At 39.0% G+C, this 13,493-nt stretch overlaps 1 protein-coding gene across 3 annotated transcripts in view; it reads left to right on the forward strand.

Moving 5' to 3' along the window:
* The window catches only part of cenpe (centromere protein E), a 144,359-nt gene that overhangs the window by 3,704 nt on the left and 127,162 nt on the right, over positions 1 to 13,493 (forward strand). For 2 of the 3 annotated variants that reach the window (XM_069925298.1, XM_069925304.1), the window contains exons 1-6: positions 35 to 179; positions 4,096 to 4,199; positions 5,174 to 5,263; positions 6,030 to 6,148; positions 7,638 to 7,754; positions 8,091 to 8,172. In XM_069925298.1, coding sequence (XP_069781399.1) covers positions 52 to 179; positions 4,096 to 4,199; positions 5,174 to 5,263; positions 6,030 to 6,148; positions 7,638 to 7,754; positions 8,091 to 8,172 — 640 coding nt within the window. In that variant the 5' untranslated portion in view covers positions 35 to 51. Of the gene's footprint in view, positions 1 to 34; positions 180 to 4,095; positions 4,200 to 5,173; positions 5,264 to 6,029; positions 6,149 to 7,637; positions 7,755 to 8,090; positions 8,173 to 13,493 lie in introns of those variants that run through there. The other variant, XM_069925310.1, reaches the window with a different exon arrangement.

Here is a 13,493-nt window from a genome sequence, read left to right on the forward strand (position 1 = left end):
GACTGGCATCTCATTGTTCTAGGTTTAAGTTGTTTCAGACGCAAGAGAGCTATGGTGGGGGGAGGTTGGGGGGGAGCAGTGGTGGCATTGCTTGTCAGGGAAAATATCACACCTCCGCTCAGGCGGGACACACCAGAGTCTACTGGGGCTATATCGGTGGAACTGAGGACATGGGAAAGGTATGAACACACTCAAAGGGTTGTATTTTAGACTGTCCAAAAGTTGGTAAGAGTTGGAGAAGTAAATCAGAAGAGAGATAGCAGACTATTGCATAAGGTTGTGATAGTAAGAGATTTTAATGTTTTATTTTGCTATAATATCCCATTCTGTGCCTATCCATGCTCTAAGCTCATCTGTTTCCCTGTCAGTTTTCTTAAAATAAGGAATTATTTCCACCACACTCTTCTGCTTCAACACACTTCCTTTGCCTTCCTCACTATTCTTAAGCTTTTTGGTTCTTTTCCATCTTGGACCCCAAACTCCTGCAAGACTATTTTAAAGCCTCATTTATGATTCTAGCAAATATCCCCTATAGAATATTGGTCCCCCTCTGGTTCAAGTGTAACTCGTCACTCTTGTACAGATAACCTCTGTCCAAGAGGAAAAGATTGCAAATCTGAAACCTTCCTGAACCAACTATTCAGCCTTCCTTCTATTCATACCCTCACTGCCTGTGGCACTGGTGGTTACCCAGAGATTGCTACTTTGGAGGTCCTACTTTAAATGTGTTATAGAATATTGATTTTTGCATCATTCTCTACTTGTGTCATTGGTAGCAATGTGTACCATGACTTCTGGGTGTTTGCCCTCACTTTTAAGATTGTTGTGGACTCTGTCTGAGATATGGCTGACCTGGGTACCTGGAAGGCAGGATATCCTCTTGGAATTTTTTTTTTTCACAGAATTTCCTGTTAGTCCTCCTGTCCATTGAACCTCCTATCATTATTCTCCTTTTCTCCCTCATCCCTTCTGAACTTTTAAGTCAGACTGTACCAGAGATGTGGTTGCAGTGACCATCTCCTGGTAGGTTATTCCTCCCTAACAGCTTCTAACTATACCTGTTCTTGATGGGGGTGGCTGCAGAGGATTCCTACCCTGTCAGCCTACACCCTTTAGCTTACCTGGCGGTCATTCAGTTCTGTGTCTGCAGCTTTGGCAAGACTACCTCACTAAAGTTCTTATCTATGATTGCTTCAGCATCCCGAATGATGCATGGTATGTCCAGCTCCTTAATCTGCTCAATCAAGAGCTACAGCTGTGCACACTTCCAATAGAAGTAGTCTTTGTGGACACTGGAGGATTCCCTGACATCACACATACTGTAGGTAGAGCACTAGATAACCCTCACTGCCTTTGCCCCTGCCTAACCACTTAAAATCATGGCAAGACTTGCCTTTGGCTTTCCTTCTGTGATTCTGCAGCCTCTGCTCACTGAATTCTCTGGAGCCACTCGTAAGGCTTATTTAGGTGCATTCTCCGCTAAGAATGCGCCTGCAGAAGCAGATTCAGACCTGTGGAATGGTTGTTCAGGTGGCAGCGCTGGGCATCCGAAAGGGACAGCTTCATGGGAGACGCTTCAGAGAGCACTCCGGCTCCTCTCCCTTCGGGCTGTTAGGCTTGGGATGGCTGCTGTCATGTTGGGATTGCTGGAACAGCTGCCGCAGGATGTCCCCACATTGATCCTGCTGCCCCGCTCTCTCCCAACAGCCAGATATCAGACCCCACACTGTGGGGCGGCTGACGCGGGCTGTCAGTGCAGGAACGTCCTACGTCGGGGGGCATGGGCAGCTGGGAGGGGAGCTGTCAGGCGCTCGCCAGCTGACTGTCATGCCCTTAGCAACGGAGGAGGGTTGCAATGTTCGCCTCGCATGTTCCTCCTGCGCTTTCAAGTGGCCTCCTGACAGCCACATATGGGCATAATATGCAGCTTTACATCGGTGGGGTGGTGGGGGGGGGGGGGGGAAGAGAGGTTTGGCTACCTGAAAGTGCCACTGTGCTTAACAATACCTTCTTCTTAACCATATAATAGCTGTTAATTAGTAGAAGGCTGAGCAACCAGACTTGCCTTTTTAAAAGTTATCTTACTTTGACTCTTTTGAACCAAAACTCAATAAGTAACAAGTTTTAACGAAATGCCATTAGAGACAGTAGGATTGTTCCCATGAATGCTATCCAAATATTTTGGCAGAATACCTCGTTATCAAAGTTTTAAAAGTGGCACAAATCAGATCTTTTGTGTATGACTGGTGCATTGACCCCACCATCTGTTGCTATTGTGGCAAGTGAGACGAGGCCATTGATCACAAGTATCAACTGCTATCAGAAATCAACAACCTGGAGAAAGATCAGAAAACCATTTGTATTCTAGAGCAAGGTGTTGTCTATGACACATTTTACTGGGAAAGGTCCAAGGTTATAGGAAAGTATTTTTGTGCAAACACTGCAAGGGCTCTGGGAAAGAACACAGTTTAAAGTCCTTTTGCCATTACCATCAATCTGTTAAGCCTTTCATGAACTTAAAATGTATGCTTGTGCAGCTAGTCGAGCCTCTGGCTCAAAGCTCTAACGACCTAGGTTCAATACCAACCTGGGCTGTTGTGTACGGAGCTGTACTGTGGCTGTGTGCATTTTCTCTGGGTAGTAGTTTCCTTTCACAACACTCATCTGCCTGACAATGTTCTCACCCTGTATAATTTTTAACATTTCCCACAAATCAAAGATGTTGCCATGATCACTCCCGTGGTCCCACCTGTGCCTGTTGGATATGTGAAGTGGTCCTTGTTCCAAACCAACTTCATTACTATCCAGCTCTTCCTGTTCTTTTTCTCTCTCCTGGCATGGCTGTGAATATTCAAGTCTGATCTAGTTAATGGTGATAGAAAGACCTGTTTTTCAGCAGATGCATTTTTTTGACTTGATTCCTATTTCCTGAGTAATGTTTCAGTGTCTTGGTTTATATAAATATCATGACTGTTGGAAAAATTAGGAGAATACAAGAATGGGACACAAAATGAGAGTTAATGACAAAAAGGTAGGTGATGCAAAGAGATGTTGATAATTAATCTCTGTGATGGATTATATCATATTTCAAATTGTATATAGAAATGTTTTTGAAGGAGATGGATTGTGATGGTAGTGTAGGTCACAAACAAAAACATCTAATTTAAAATGCCAGAGCTTTGCTCAAACCAGGGTCTCCGGGCCCAGGGTCTTGGTAAAGACAATAAAAATTGCTTTGCTGAAGGTTTTCATAAGGAGGTGCAAATAGAAGAACCCAAGCTCAAGAGATTTCATAAGTAGATGCTAATTGGACCTGCTGTGGAGTGATGGATTATTGTTTTGAAAGCAACAGATGAACGGACTCAGAAGTTTGGTTTGTTAAAACCCCATTTTGAAGACTGGTTGTAAGTTCTGAGTTCCCCCTAACTCTAATGTTAAAATCCCTTGTGGTCCATGCAAGAGGATATGGCTGGCTAGAGTGTTTCACCTGTGGTGACCTGCAGAAGAGGTTATCATTTGGAAAATCCTAATGGGACCAGTTTCTTTGGCAAGGCACTGAAATACTGATGGAAGTAAATCAGTTTGTGTGTCCAACGAATAACGAATATCTCTCTGAAAACTAACAAGAACATTCCTGAATGGTAACCATTTCACAGTTTCCACCAGAGCGTGGTGAAAATTCAATAAATGTCAAATTCTGTTCAGGGTATATGAATTGACTGATACCGGTGAACTTGGAGGAGTGAGACGTGAGATTGGTCTGTGAATCAAAAAACTTTTCTGAACTTAAGACACACATTCCATACACGTGCGCTTAGAATTAGGGGGTTAAGCTAAGTTAATAGTAATAAGTTAAAGTTTGATCCTGTTTTCATGTTTAAGATAATTAAAGCAACTTTTGTTTAAGTAATCATTTGTCTTGGTGAATTTCTATTGCTGCTGATTTTGGGGTCCTCTGGGCTCATAACCATCCTTAAGAGGTGATTTACACAAAAGTTAGCTTGATATTACAATACATAGCATGAATAGTACATCTTTACCTAGATATAAATCCAATTAAAGTCTTCTCGCAATCTTAATTCTATCCTTCTTCAGAGAAAAATCTTTACAAGGAGGATCTTCTGAAGGTGCAGCAATTCATTGGAAAGCAGACAACAAAACTATTTCGCAGATTACTGGGACCAAATTATTCAGTTTTGGTAAGATCTTAATTTTTTTTTGCAAATTACAAGATTGGAAGGGAGCAGCAGCTTGGTTATTTCTTTCGTCAGTAATTTGCTGTTTAGTGAATTGTAATGCAGAGCTCAACTTGCTGTTGGTAGTGATTTCTGTCTAGTATTCTTACCTGCTTTGGGAATGATAATGATAAAGTGATGGAAAAATTGACTGATGCAATCATGAAGAAGTTTGAGGAGATTTGGTATGTCACTAAAGACTCTCAAACTTCTACATGTGTTCTGTGGAGGGCACTCTGGCTGGCTGCATCTCTGTCTGGTATGGAGCTGCCATTGCTCAGAACAAGAAAAAAAACTCCAGAGGGTTAACTCTAACTGCAACCTCATGGGCACCAGTCTTGAATCTTCCACAAGAGGCAATGTCTTGAAAAAGCAGCCTCTGTCCTCAAGGACCCTCACCACCCAGGGGATGCTCTCTTCACTCTGTTCCCATCAGGGGAAAAAGTTGCAGGAGCTTGAAGGCAAGTATTCAGCAGCCCAAGGACATCAGATCATGCCATCAGATTCTTGAATGAACCATAGACACTGCCTTTCTTTGACTTTTTCTTTGCACTATTTTTATTTCTTTTTGCACAGTGATGCTGTCGCAAAACAACCAACTTTGTGACATGTTCATGACAATAAATTCTGATTCTGTAATACAGCTTTCACGTGACTGAGACTCTGCACACCTGTAAGAGAACAGGCCTCCATCCAGGACACAACAGAATGCAAACACCTCCAGAATGCTTACTGGTTTAGTAGCAGAATGTGGTCAATAGTCAGATTAAGATGATGGCCATTGAATGGATTTGTTGTTATGTCACTTGAAAAGTGACAAGTAAATAATAGCAAGAGTGTCAATTTAAATTTCTCACTTGACTTTGATTTTGGTTATGACCTCTTCTAGGTTGAGAAAATTTTGATGGGTAATTAACTTTGTGCTAAATATTTTCCAGACCGAGTATTCGATGAAAATGAGACAACCCAGACTGTTTATAATGAAGTTGCGCATTCTATTGTGTGCTCTATAACTCAAGGCTATAATGGTCAGTACATTTCACTTTCTAATATTGAACTTAACAGTTGAACAGAATTGAGATCATTTGATTTCCTCTTCATGGTTATAGTTTTATGAGTAGTTTTAAGGCCAAAATATAACCATGTCTAAGGGAATAGTATATCTACAATCTTAAAGCACAATGACAGATTAAGCACTTGATATGTTGAGGATGTATATGTTCGATGCAGTCATTCACAATATAGACCATATTTCTATTTGGTAGGATATTATGGATTCTTGAGAAATTTAGTCTGAATATCAAGTTAAATTACATCTTTGTAAAGACGTCTTGTAGTGTGGGTGGGGGGGATGGTGTGGGTGGGGGGGGATGGTGTGGGTGGGGGGGATGGTGTGGGTGGGGGGGGGATGGTGTGGGTGGGGGGGGGATGGTGTGGGTGGGGGGGGGACGGTGTGGGTGGGGGGGGACGGTGTGGGTGGGGGGGGACGGTGTGGGTGGGGGGGGGACGGTGTGGGTGGGGGGGGGACGGTGTGGGTGGGGGGGGACCGTGTGGGTGGGGGGGGACCCACTATTCAGCATAAGGCCTTCTTTAGTTTGATATGAATATAGTTTCCACTTGATTGTTCACATTTTCACCATTTCTTTGTATTCATCTTGACAAAGTTTTTTCACTTGATTAGTCCTTGAATTTAGGACAACTTGCAATATTTTAACTGAAACAAATATATAAATAAAATGAAAATTAGTAGAAGACAAGTTTGATAACACTAAATGTTGTATTGGTTTCTGTTAGGTACTATTTTTGCATATGGACAGACTTCTTCTGGAAAGACTTATACCATGATGGGAAATGCAAATGCTCCTGGTATTATTCCTTTGGCGATCTGTAATTTATTCAAAGTTATTAATGATGTAAGTAACACTTTTTAAAAATATTTTTATTGAGTTTAACATATAATCATAAATACAGAATTGACAGTTACTTAATTTATTTGTATATAAGTAAGCACACGCAAAAAAGCTGGCAGAGGGGAAAAAGCTGTCCTTGGGCTGCTGAATACTTGCCTTCAAGCTCCTGCACATTTTTCCCCTGATGGTAGCAGAGTGAAGAGAGCATCCCCTGGGTGGTGAGGGTCCTTGAGGATTACAATTACTTGTAATACCTCAAAAAACATTGAATTGAAATGATCTATGCAACCATGTTAAGCCTACTTTTTGAAATTAATAAAGGAAGAAAAATAACTAAAAACTGATCTAATCCCTCCCTCTAATCCAGGTTATCTTATAAATTAATTATTTTTAAAAAATCAATATGCAACCACCGGCAAACCCCTCCCCCCTCAAACCCGGAGAACAGGAAGTGAACCACTAGAACATACAATAATTGTTAATTCTTCCAGTTATAAAAAAATTTAATGAATTGAAATTTTCTATCTTTATTATATCTAATTTTAACTAACCTTAAATAGGACATTATGTCATATAACTACTGTGTATGTGTAAGGGATGAATCATCTTTCCATTTCAATAAAATTGTTCATCTGGCTATCAAAGTGGTAAAAGTTAAAACTTTTTCCTGAGATGCTGATAAGTTTATCTGAATCATGAGAAAAACAAAACCAAGCAATTAATGGGCAAAGTTCCAAATTAATCTTAATGAATCATTGATAAAGTTTAGAAAATGTCTTTCCAGAATCTCTCTCTAAATTGAGCACTCCCAAACATGTGGGCCAGAGAAGCTTCAAACATTTTACATTTATCCCATAAGTAACTCTTCAATGTTTTTAAATGGCTACTGCTGCAAATTAGTTTTTGTACTTTGGAAGGACATTCCTTGTACTTATGACTGAATATCCTATGTTTCTAATTCCCAAATATTTAGATTTAATTTTCTTGTTTCCTGACCAGCAAATGTGAATATTTTGACTTAAAAAAAAAAAAAAAAAAAAAAAAAAAAAAAAAAAAAATTCTGTGTCCAGAATAACTACCAACTCTATAATACTCACTGGAAATTGAAAAGAAACAAGAATGGAAAAATAAACCTTTTAAATTTAATTTAAAAAAAATTATTTACAGCATAGTAGAAATCAATTCTGGCCATTTGAAGCCATGCCACCCAATTACACTTCAATTAATTAACAACCCCATAAATTTTGGATGGTGGGAGGAATTCAGAGCATCCAGGGAAAATGCACAGGTCCACTCATCTATGGAGGTTGTACCCTGATGCAATATTATAAAAGAATAGTAATTAATAGGCTAGGATTTTTCTTTTGAGCATTGGTAGTAAATTGAAGATTGATAGTAAATTAGTTCATAAATGTTTGTTACTTTGCTCTACTTGCATTGAGGAACTGGGTGAATATCCCCAGCTGAACTGTACTACCAATCTGTTTCTCAGATGCCAAACAGAGAATTTCTATTGCGTGTTTCTTATATGGAAATTTACAACGAATCTGTATCTGACTTGCTTAGTGATTCAAAAGGAAGATCTCTGGAAGTTAGGGAAGCCATGGAAGTAAGTAAATTTAATTGTTGTTTTAAGTGGTGCTTGCACTTCTGTGTTTGTAGAGCATTCATTTTCATTTATGTCCAGGTAAACTATCCATCAGTGGCTTTTTTTTGCTAGTTTATAATTTCATCCTCTTTTTCATAAGTATATTGGGTATTTGAGCAATGCTGAAGCTTGCATAAAACTCTTCTTCATTTAGAGACCCCAACAAGTGCAAATGCTTCTTTAATTTGTTTGTTTATTAATGTCAAGATTATAAAAATGATCAATGTGCTTTAAAAAAAAAAGGAAATGGTGTTAAATTTCCTTCTCTTGTCAGCTTTTTAAATGCTTATCTTCCAGGGGATGATTTATGTTGCTGATCTGACTGAAGAAGTGGCTGTAACTTATGAGGATGTAATGCAATGGGTCAAGAAAGGAGAAAGTAAGGTTAAAACTATAATTACTCTTCTACACAGTGAAGTTTCTGTGGTGGTCTGAGGCCAGTTGGATATACTTCATGTGACCTGCACACTTACCCTTCACTTCAATGAATAGGCTCATGATTCTGCCTGGCACCTTAATGCACGGAGTCACCAAGGTAGCGATGCAATACTGTGCTTTAAATGAGATCACAGGATCCATCAATGTGAACATAATGGATCTATTCTTTATGATGTTAAAGAAATGGTTGCTCCTCCCTCAAACCAGTGGCACCATGATCCATATTGACTATTAATTGTTTGTACAGGTACATGATCCTTTATCCGGAATCCTTGGGGACAGTGTGTTTTGAATTTTGGAAAACCAGATTTAAGCTCCCCCCTCCCACCCCCGACTCGCGCTGCTAGTCTCTCCACTTTGCCGGCCTAACTCGTGCTGCCGCCTCTCTCTCCACTTGCCCGATTTTGGAGCTTTCTGGATTTTAGATGTCCGGATAAAGGATCATGTACCTGTATAGAAATTACAAAAATAATGGATGCAAAATCCTGATGATATGATTAAAGTAAAGCAAATCTTACACCAGGTTTTTCTCTTACTAAAAGGAAGATGTGCGTATCTATAGCTTTTTTTTTGTTGTTGGATGAATGTTGGCATGCAAGTGGCAATTCCCTGCTCTTCAAATAATACCAATAAACATTTTGCATCTGAAGAGGCAGATGGGATCTTCATTTAATTTTCAATCTGAAGAATAGTTGCCTAAAGGGGTTTTGGTCCCCGATACTGCAAAATGTACTGGTTTAAAAAAAAAATCAAAAAATAATCTCACCCATTTCTGTGTTGCCCCCGAGCCACAATGTCACCTCATTGCATATACTGTTACTAGAAGTGCATTGACATTTTCTATCTGCTAACTGGTTGTACAAATAAGTTACTCAAACTTTTAAGAAAATGATTTTTAAATGGCCTGAAGTGGGAATAAAATGTTTAGGTATTCATGTGGAAGCAGAATAAAAAAAAAAAAATTAAATTATTCTCCATGATTCAAAAGAATAAAAGATTTGGAAAGATGGAATGCATTACCTATTACTTTAATTGGTAGAATAAATTGTGTTAAGATGAATGCTTTTCCTCAAGTACAAGATCTTTTTCAATCAATTTCTATAGCAATTCCTCATTTAAGAATTAAATGCATCTGTTAGGAAATTCTAATGGAAAGGAAAGATGGTAAGGGTTTCTTTGGATAAATTAATGTGGAATTACAATTCAGAAGATTTGCAGTTCCTTAATTTTGAGTTATAAAGCAGCCCAGTTGCATTTTGTTAATGTAGTGTATGATTTAAATAAAATTGCAGCTTGGATGCATATCGAACTTAATAAAATAGGGGAATTAAACTCACAAGATTTTATGTACAAATGGAATTCAAGGTTGTTAACAATTAATAGAGAGACTCCCATATTTAAGCATTTAATTGAGGTTCGGAATAAGCTTGATATTTCGGGGGTGAGGGGGGGATAAGGTTTATTGTCTGGAAAAACACCATTATTCCAGAATGGATTGATTCTGTTTTCCAAGGGAAATAATTTTTAAAAAATTTGGAAGTGTCAAGGAAGAAGATAGAAGATATTTTTGAAGTAGGGCAATTTATTTCTTTTAATAGAATGAAGAAGTTCAAGGAACTTGAAAATGCTAAATTTTGTTATTATTGCATTATGAAATTTCTGTGAAAATTTTGGTCAAGTGCTGTTATTACCAGTAGAGACGGAATTAGAACTTGTTGTGCAATGGAAACAAAGAAATTTATCTCCGTGATGTAAAAGTTGATACAAATTCTAGACAAAGATGGGAAGTAGATTTAAACAAATAGATGAACAAATAAATATGTAGAGGAAATATAAAAAGTACACTAAATGTGAGATAAAGAATGGTGTGTGGTGGCCCCTCGCAGCCTCCTCTGGGTGCATCACAAAATGCTGGACAAACACGACTATCCAGCAGGCTGCTCAAGGCCCGCAGCGCTGCCCTCCAGTTGGCCACAACTAAAGGAGCCTAACTGGCCTATCAAGGAAAGCAGATTGCAAAAGCACCAATCAGCACTGAGGGGGCTTTGACCACGCCCCTCAGCTTGAAAATAAAAGCAGGGCTGTGATCAGTGTAAACTACACTCAACTAGGGTTCATGTTCTTTCTGAGCTAACCTGCACACAGCTATAACCTCTCCTGCGCTTTTGGCTCCACAGAGCCATAGCTTGAAGCAGCCGGCTACAGATGCAATATAATTTTATTCATCACTCCATATAAATTGAATCAGACTATTTGATTAATGTTTCAGATGTGGACAGGAAGTTGATACATTTTTTGCATTCTACTTGGCAGCGTCCTACAGTTGAACCTTTTTGGTTAGAAATAGGTAATTTATTAGAGTGAATAATGGGAATTAAGTTGCCACAGGATCCAATGTTATTTTTACTGAGTGATGTTAAGGATATCGAACCTAAGTTGAAACTGAACATGTATCAAAAGAAGTTTGTTCAAATTGCTTTACCAATAGCAAGAAAATGTATTGCTGTAACTTGAAAGTCTCATAAGGTGGCATGCTGAAGTTGTTTATCACTTGGGCAAATTACTTGTACTGGAAGAGACAAATACTATATATTTTAAAAGATATGGAGACCTTATTTACAAAATATGGGTGTAAATATTTAAATGAATCTCTAATTCCCTTTCTCCTTAAGGTCTCCGTATACTATAAGAATCTTCTTTTTCCTTTTTTCTTAGAGAAGGGATAGAGGGGGAGGGGGTGGGAAAGAGAGGGGGTTGTTTTTTCTTTTTGTATGCCACATGTTTTGATCTGTATTATTTTTAATTATGTGTATTCTTTTATGAGGTTCTAAATTTATAAATAAAATTAAAAATTACTCAAACTTCTATTATGGTGCATACAAGACCAGAGATCATGATAATACACCGGAGATATTTGATTTCTACAATGGAGCAACACATTCTCTTAAGGGGTTGACTCTCAATTATTCTCACTGTAACAAAATTGAAGAAGAATTTGCAAAAGTTTTGCACTGCAATTAAAATGGTCATGATTTTTTGCAAAGTTTCTTTTTTTAAGTTTACTACAGGTTTGCAGTCATTTGGGCATCAACAGATTTTCACACATTGGAGGGTTAGTCTGTATGCATTGATCCATCAGCTGAAGAAAGGCCATTATGTAGTGGTGCATTTCTGTAAATCATTGGACTTGTGTGGAAATGCTCTCATCCATCAGGCGCTTTCTTCATTAGGCTCTTCACCACCTAGGCCATTAGACTTGGTTGTATGTCTAAACCTCCCTCCCACCCCACCCCCCCCCCCCCCCCCCTCCGAAGTATTGGCAAAGGACTCCAATTCATTGCTTGAAAATTGTGGACCATTGTCTGATACTACTTCACAAGAAATTCCATGCCTCGCAAACTCGCTTTTCATGAAAGTGATAACTGTTTTGCTGGATGTTGACTGCAGTGCTGTTACCTCTGGGTAGTTGAAAAATGGTCTGTTACTCTTCCCATTGCAGTCAAACAAATCTATTTAAACTTTGAAGTATGGCCTGTTTGGTACAGGATGTGTTGTAAATGGTCCTGCTTCCTTCTTTGGTCTATAGGTAAAGCATATTTTGCATGAGGCAGGGTCTGGCTTATGTCTTGGTTCATTCTTGGCCAATACATCACCTCTCGAGTTCTACATTTGTGTTTTTCCTCACCCAGATGTCCTTAATGTATCTTCTGGAGCATTTCCTTGTGTAGCAACACTGGAATCACAAACCTGTTCCATTTGAAGTCTGTATCTTTCACAATTGACAGTTGTTCTCTGTCCAGTAATCTCAAATACCCATTGGACAGTCATTCTTTCTGTATTCTATCTTTGATCTCTTTCATTGTTTCATCTGTCTTTGCTTTCTCATCTGCTCTGTTCTATCCTGGAATACTGGAAGTGAAGTGATAATCATGTCAATATAGGCCTTCATCTTTTCCATAACCTCTTGGTTGTTCTTTCTTGTCAACTGTTTGAGACAAGAAAATCAGCTGCAAGCATGTATTTTTCTGACATGTAGATCATTTTAACATCATTTCTGCAACCATATCAACATGTGCTGTACTCTCATGGGACAATCATTCAGTGGTTTGGATGTAATTGAGGCCAGTGGTTTATGGCCTGTCACCACTTCAAAACCTTGTCCAAAAATGTATTGATGGAGCCTTTCATGTGCATAAGTGCTGGCAAGAAGCTTTCTCTATAGTTGGCTTTTGCACTTGATGTATAGGCCACGGTTTGTCCTCGTGTTGCTGTAGTAGTACTGCTCCAAGACGACGTCGTGATTCATCAGCTGAGATCCTGGTGTGTCTATCTGGATCATAACATTTTAGTACAAGCTCTTCTGTTGGGATTTTTTTTAGAGAGAGAGCAAGCCTGTAAGCACTCTTCTTGCTTGTGCGACCAAATCCACTAATTTTTCTGCTCAAGAAGTGATCTAAGTGGTGCTAACGCTGTCAGTAGACAAGGGATGAACTTAGTCAGATAAGTCATCATCCCCAAGAAACTACTCACCTTCTTTGTTTTTGGGCTTTGCAAAATTCTCAATGGCTGATGTCTTTGTTGGATCAAACTTCACTCCCTGCTTAGATATGACAGCTATGAAGGTCAGTGTCTTTTCGTCAAACTCTTATTTCTCTTTATTTAATTTCAAATTGACATTGCATGTCACATCAAGCACTTGCCTTAGTTGTGTATCATGTTCATTCTTGGTGAACCCCCATACAATTATGTCATCAATAATGGTCTTAACTCCAGGTACACTTTCAAAGATCATGTGGATGGTTTTATAGATGCTTCTGGCGTGGACAAGATCCCATATGGTAGCTGGAGAAAGCGGTATCTTTCTTGTGGAGTATTTAAAGTGCATAGTCTCGCACTTGCTGTGTTGAGCTTGCTAAACCACTTGGCACCTGCAAACTGGACTTCCTCCCATGTCAATATTTTAAAATGCTCCCTCTTGATGGCTTTGAGATCTCTTGGGTCCAGACATATACACAATGCTCATTTTCCTTTTGCATGATGACCAGTGAGCTGACCCAATCTGTAGGTTCTTCAATTTTCTGGATGACTTTCATCCATTACATGTATGCTAGATGTTTTTTTTCTAAGTGGAAACAGAACTTTCTTGCATCCATAAACAACAGGAGCCACTGTCTCATCTACGTGGATCTTATGTACGCTAGGTAAACATCCATGCCTCTCAAAAACATCTGTGTTCTCTTCCGTGAGTGGTGTGCTCATCTT

This window comes from Narcine bancroftii, chromosome 1, assembly GCF_036971445.1.
Source record: "Narcine bancroftii isolate sNarBan1 chromosome 1, sNarBan1.hap1, whole genome shotgun sequence".
In the NCBI taxonomy this organism is placed as follows: Eukaryota; Metazoa; Chordata; class Chondrichthyes; order Torpediniformes; family Narcinidae; genus Narcine; species Narcine bancroftii.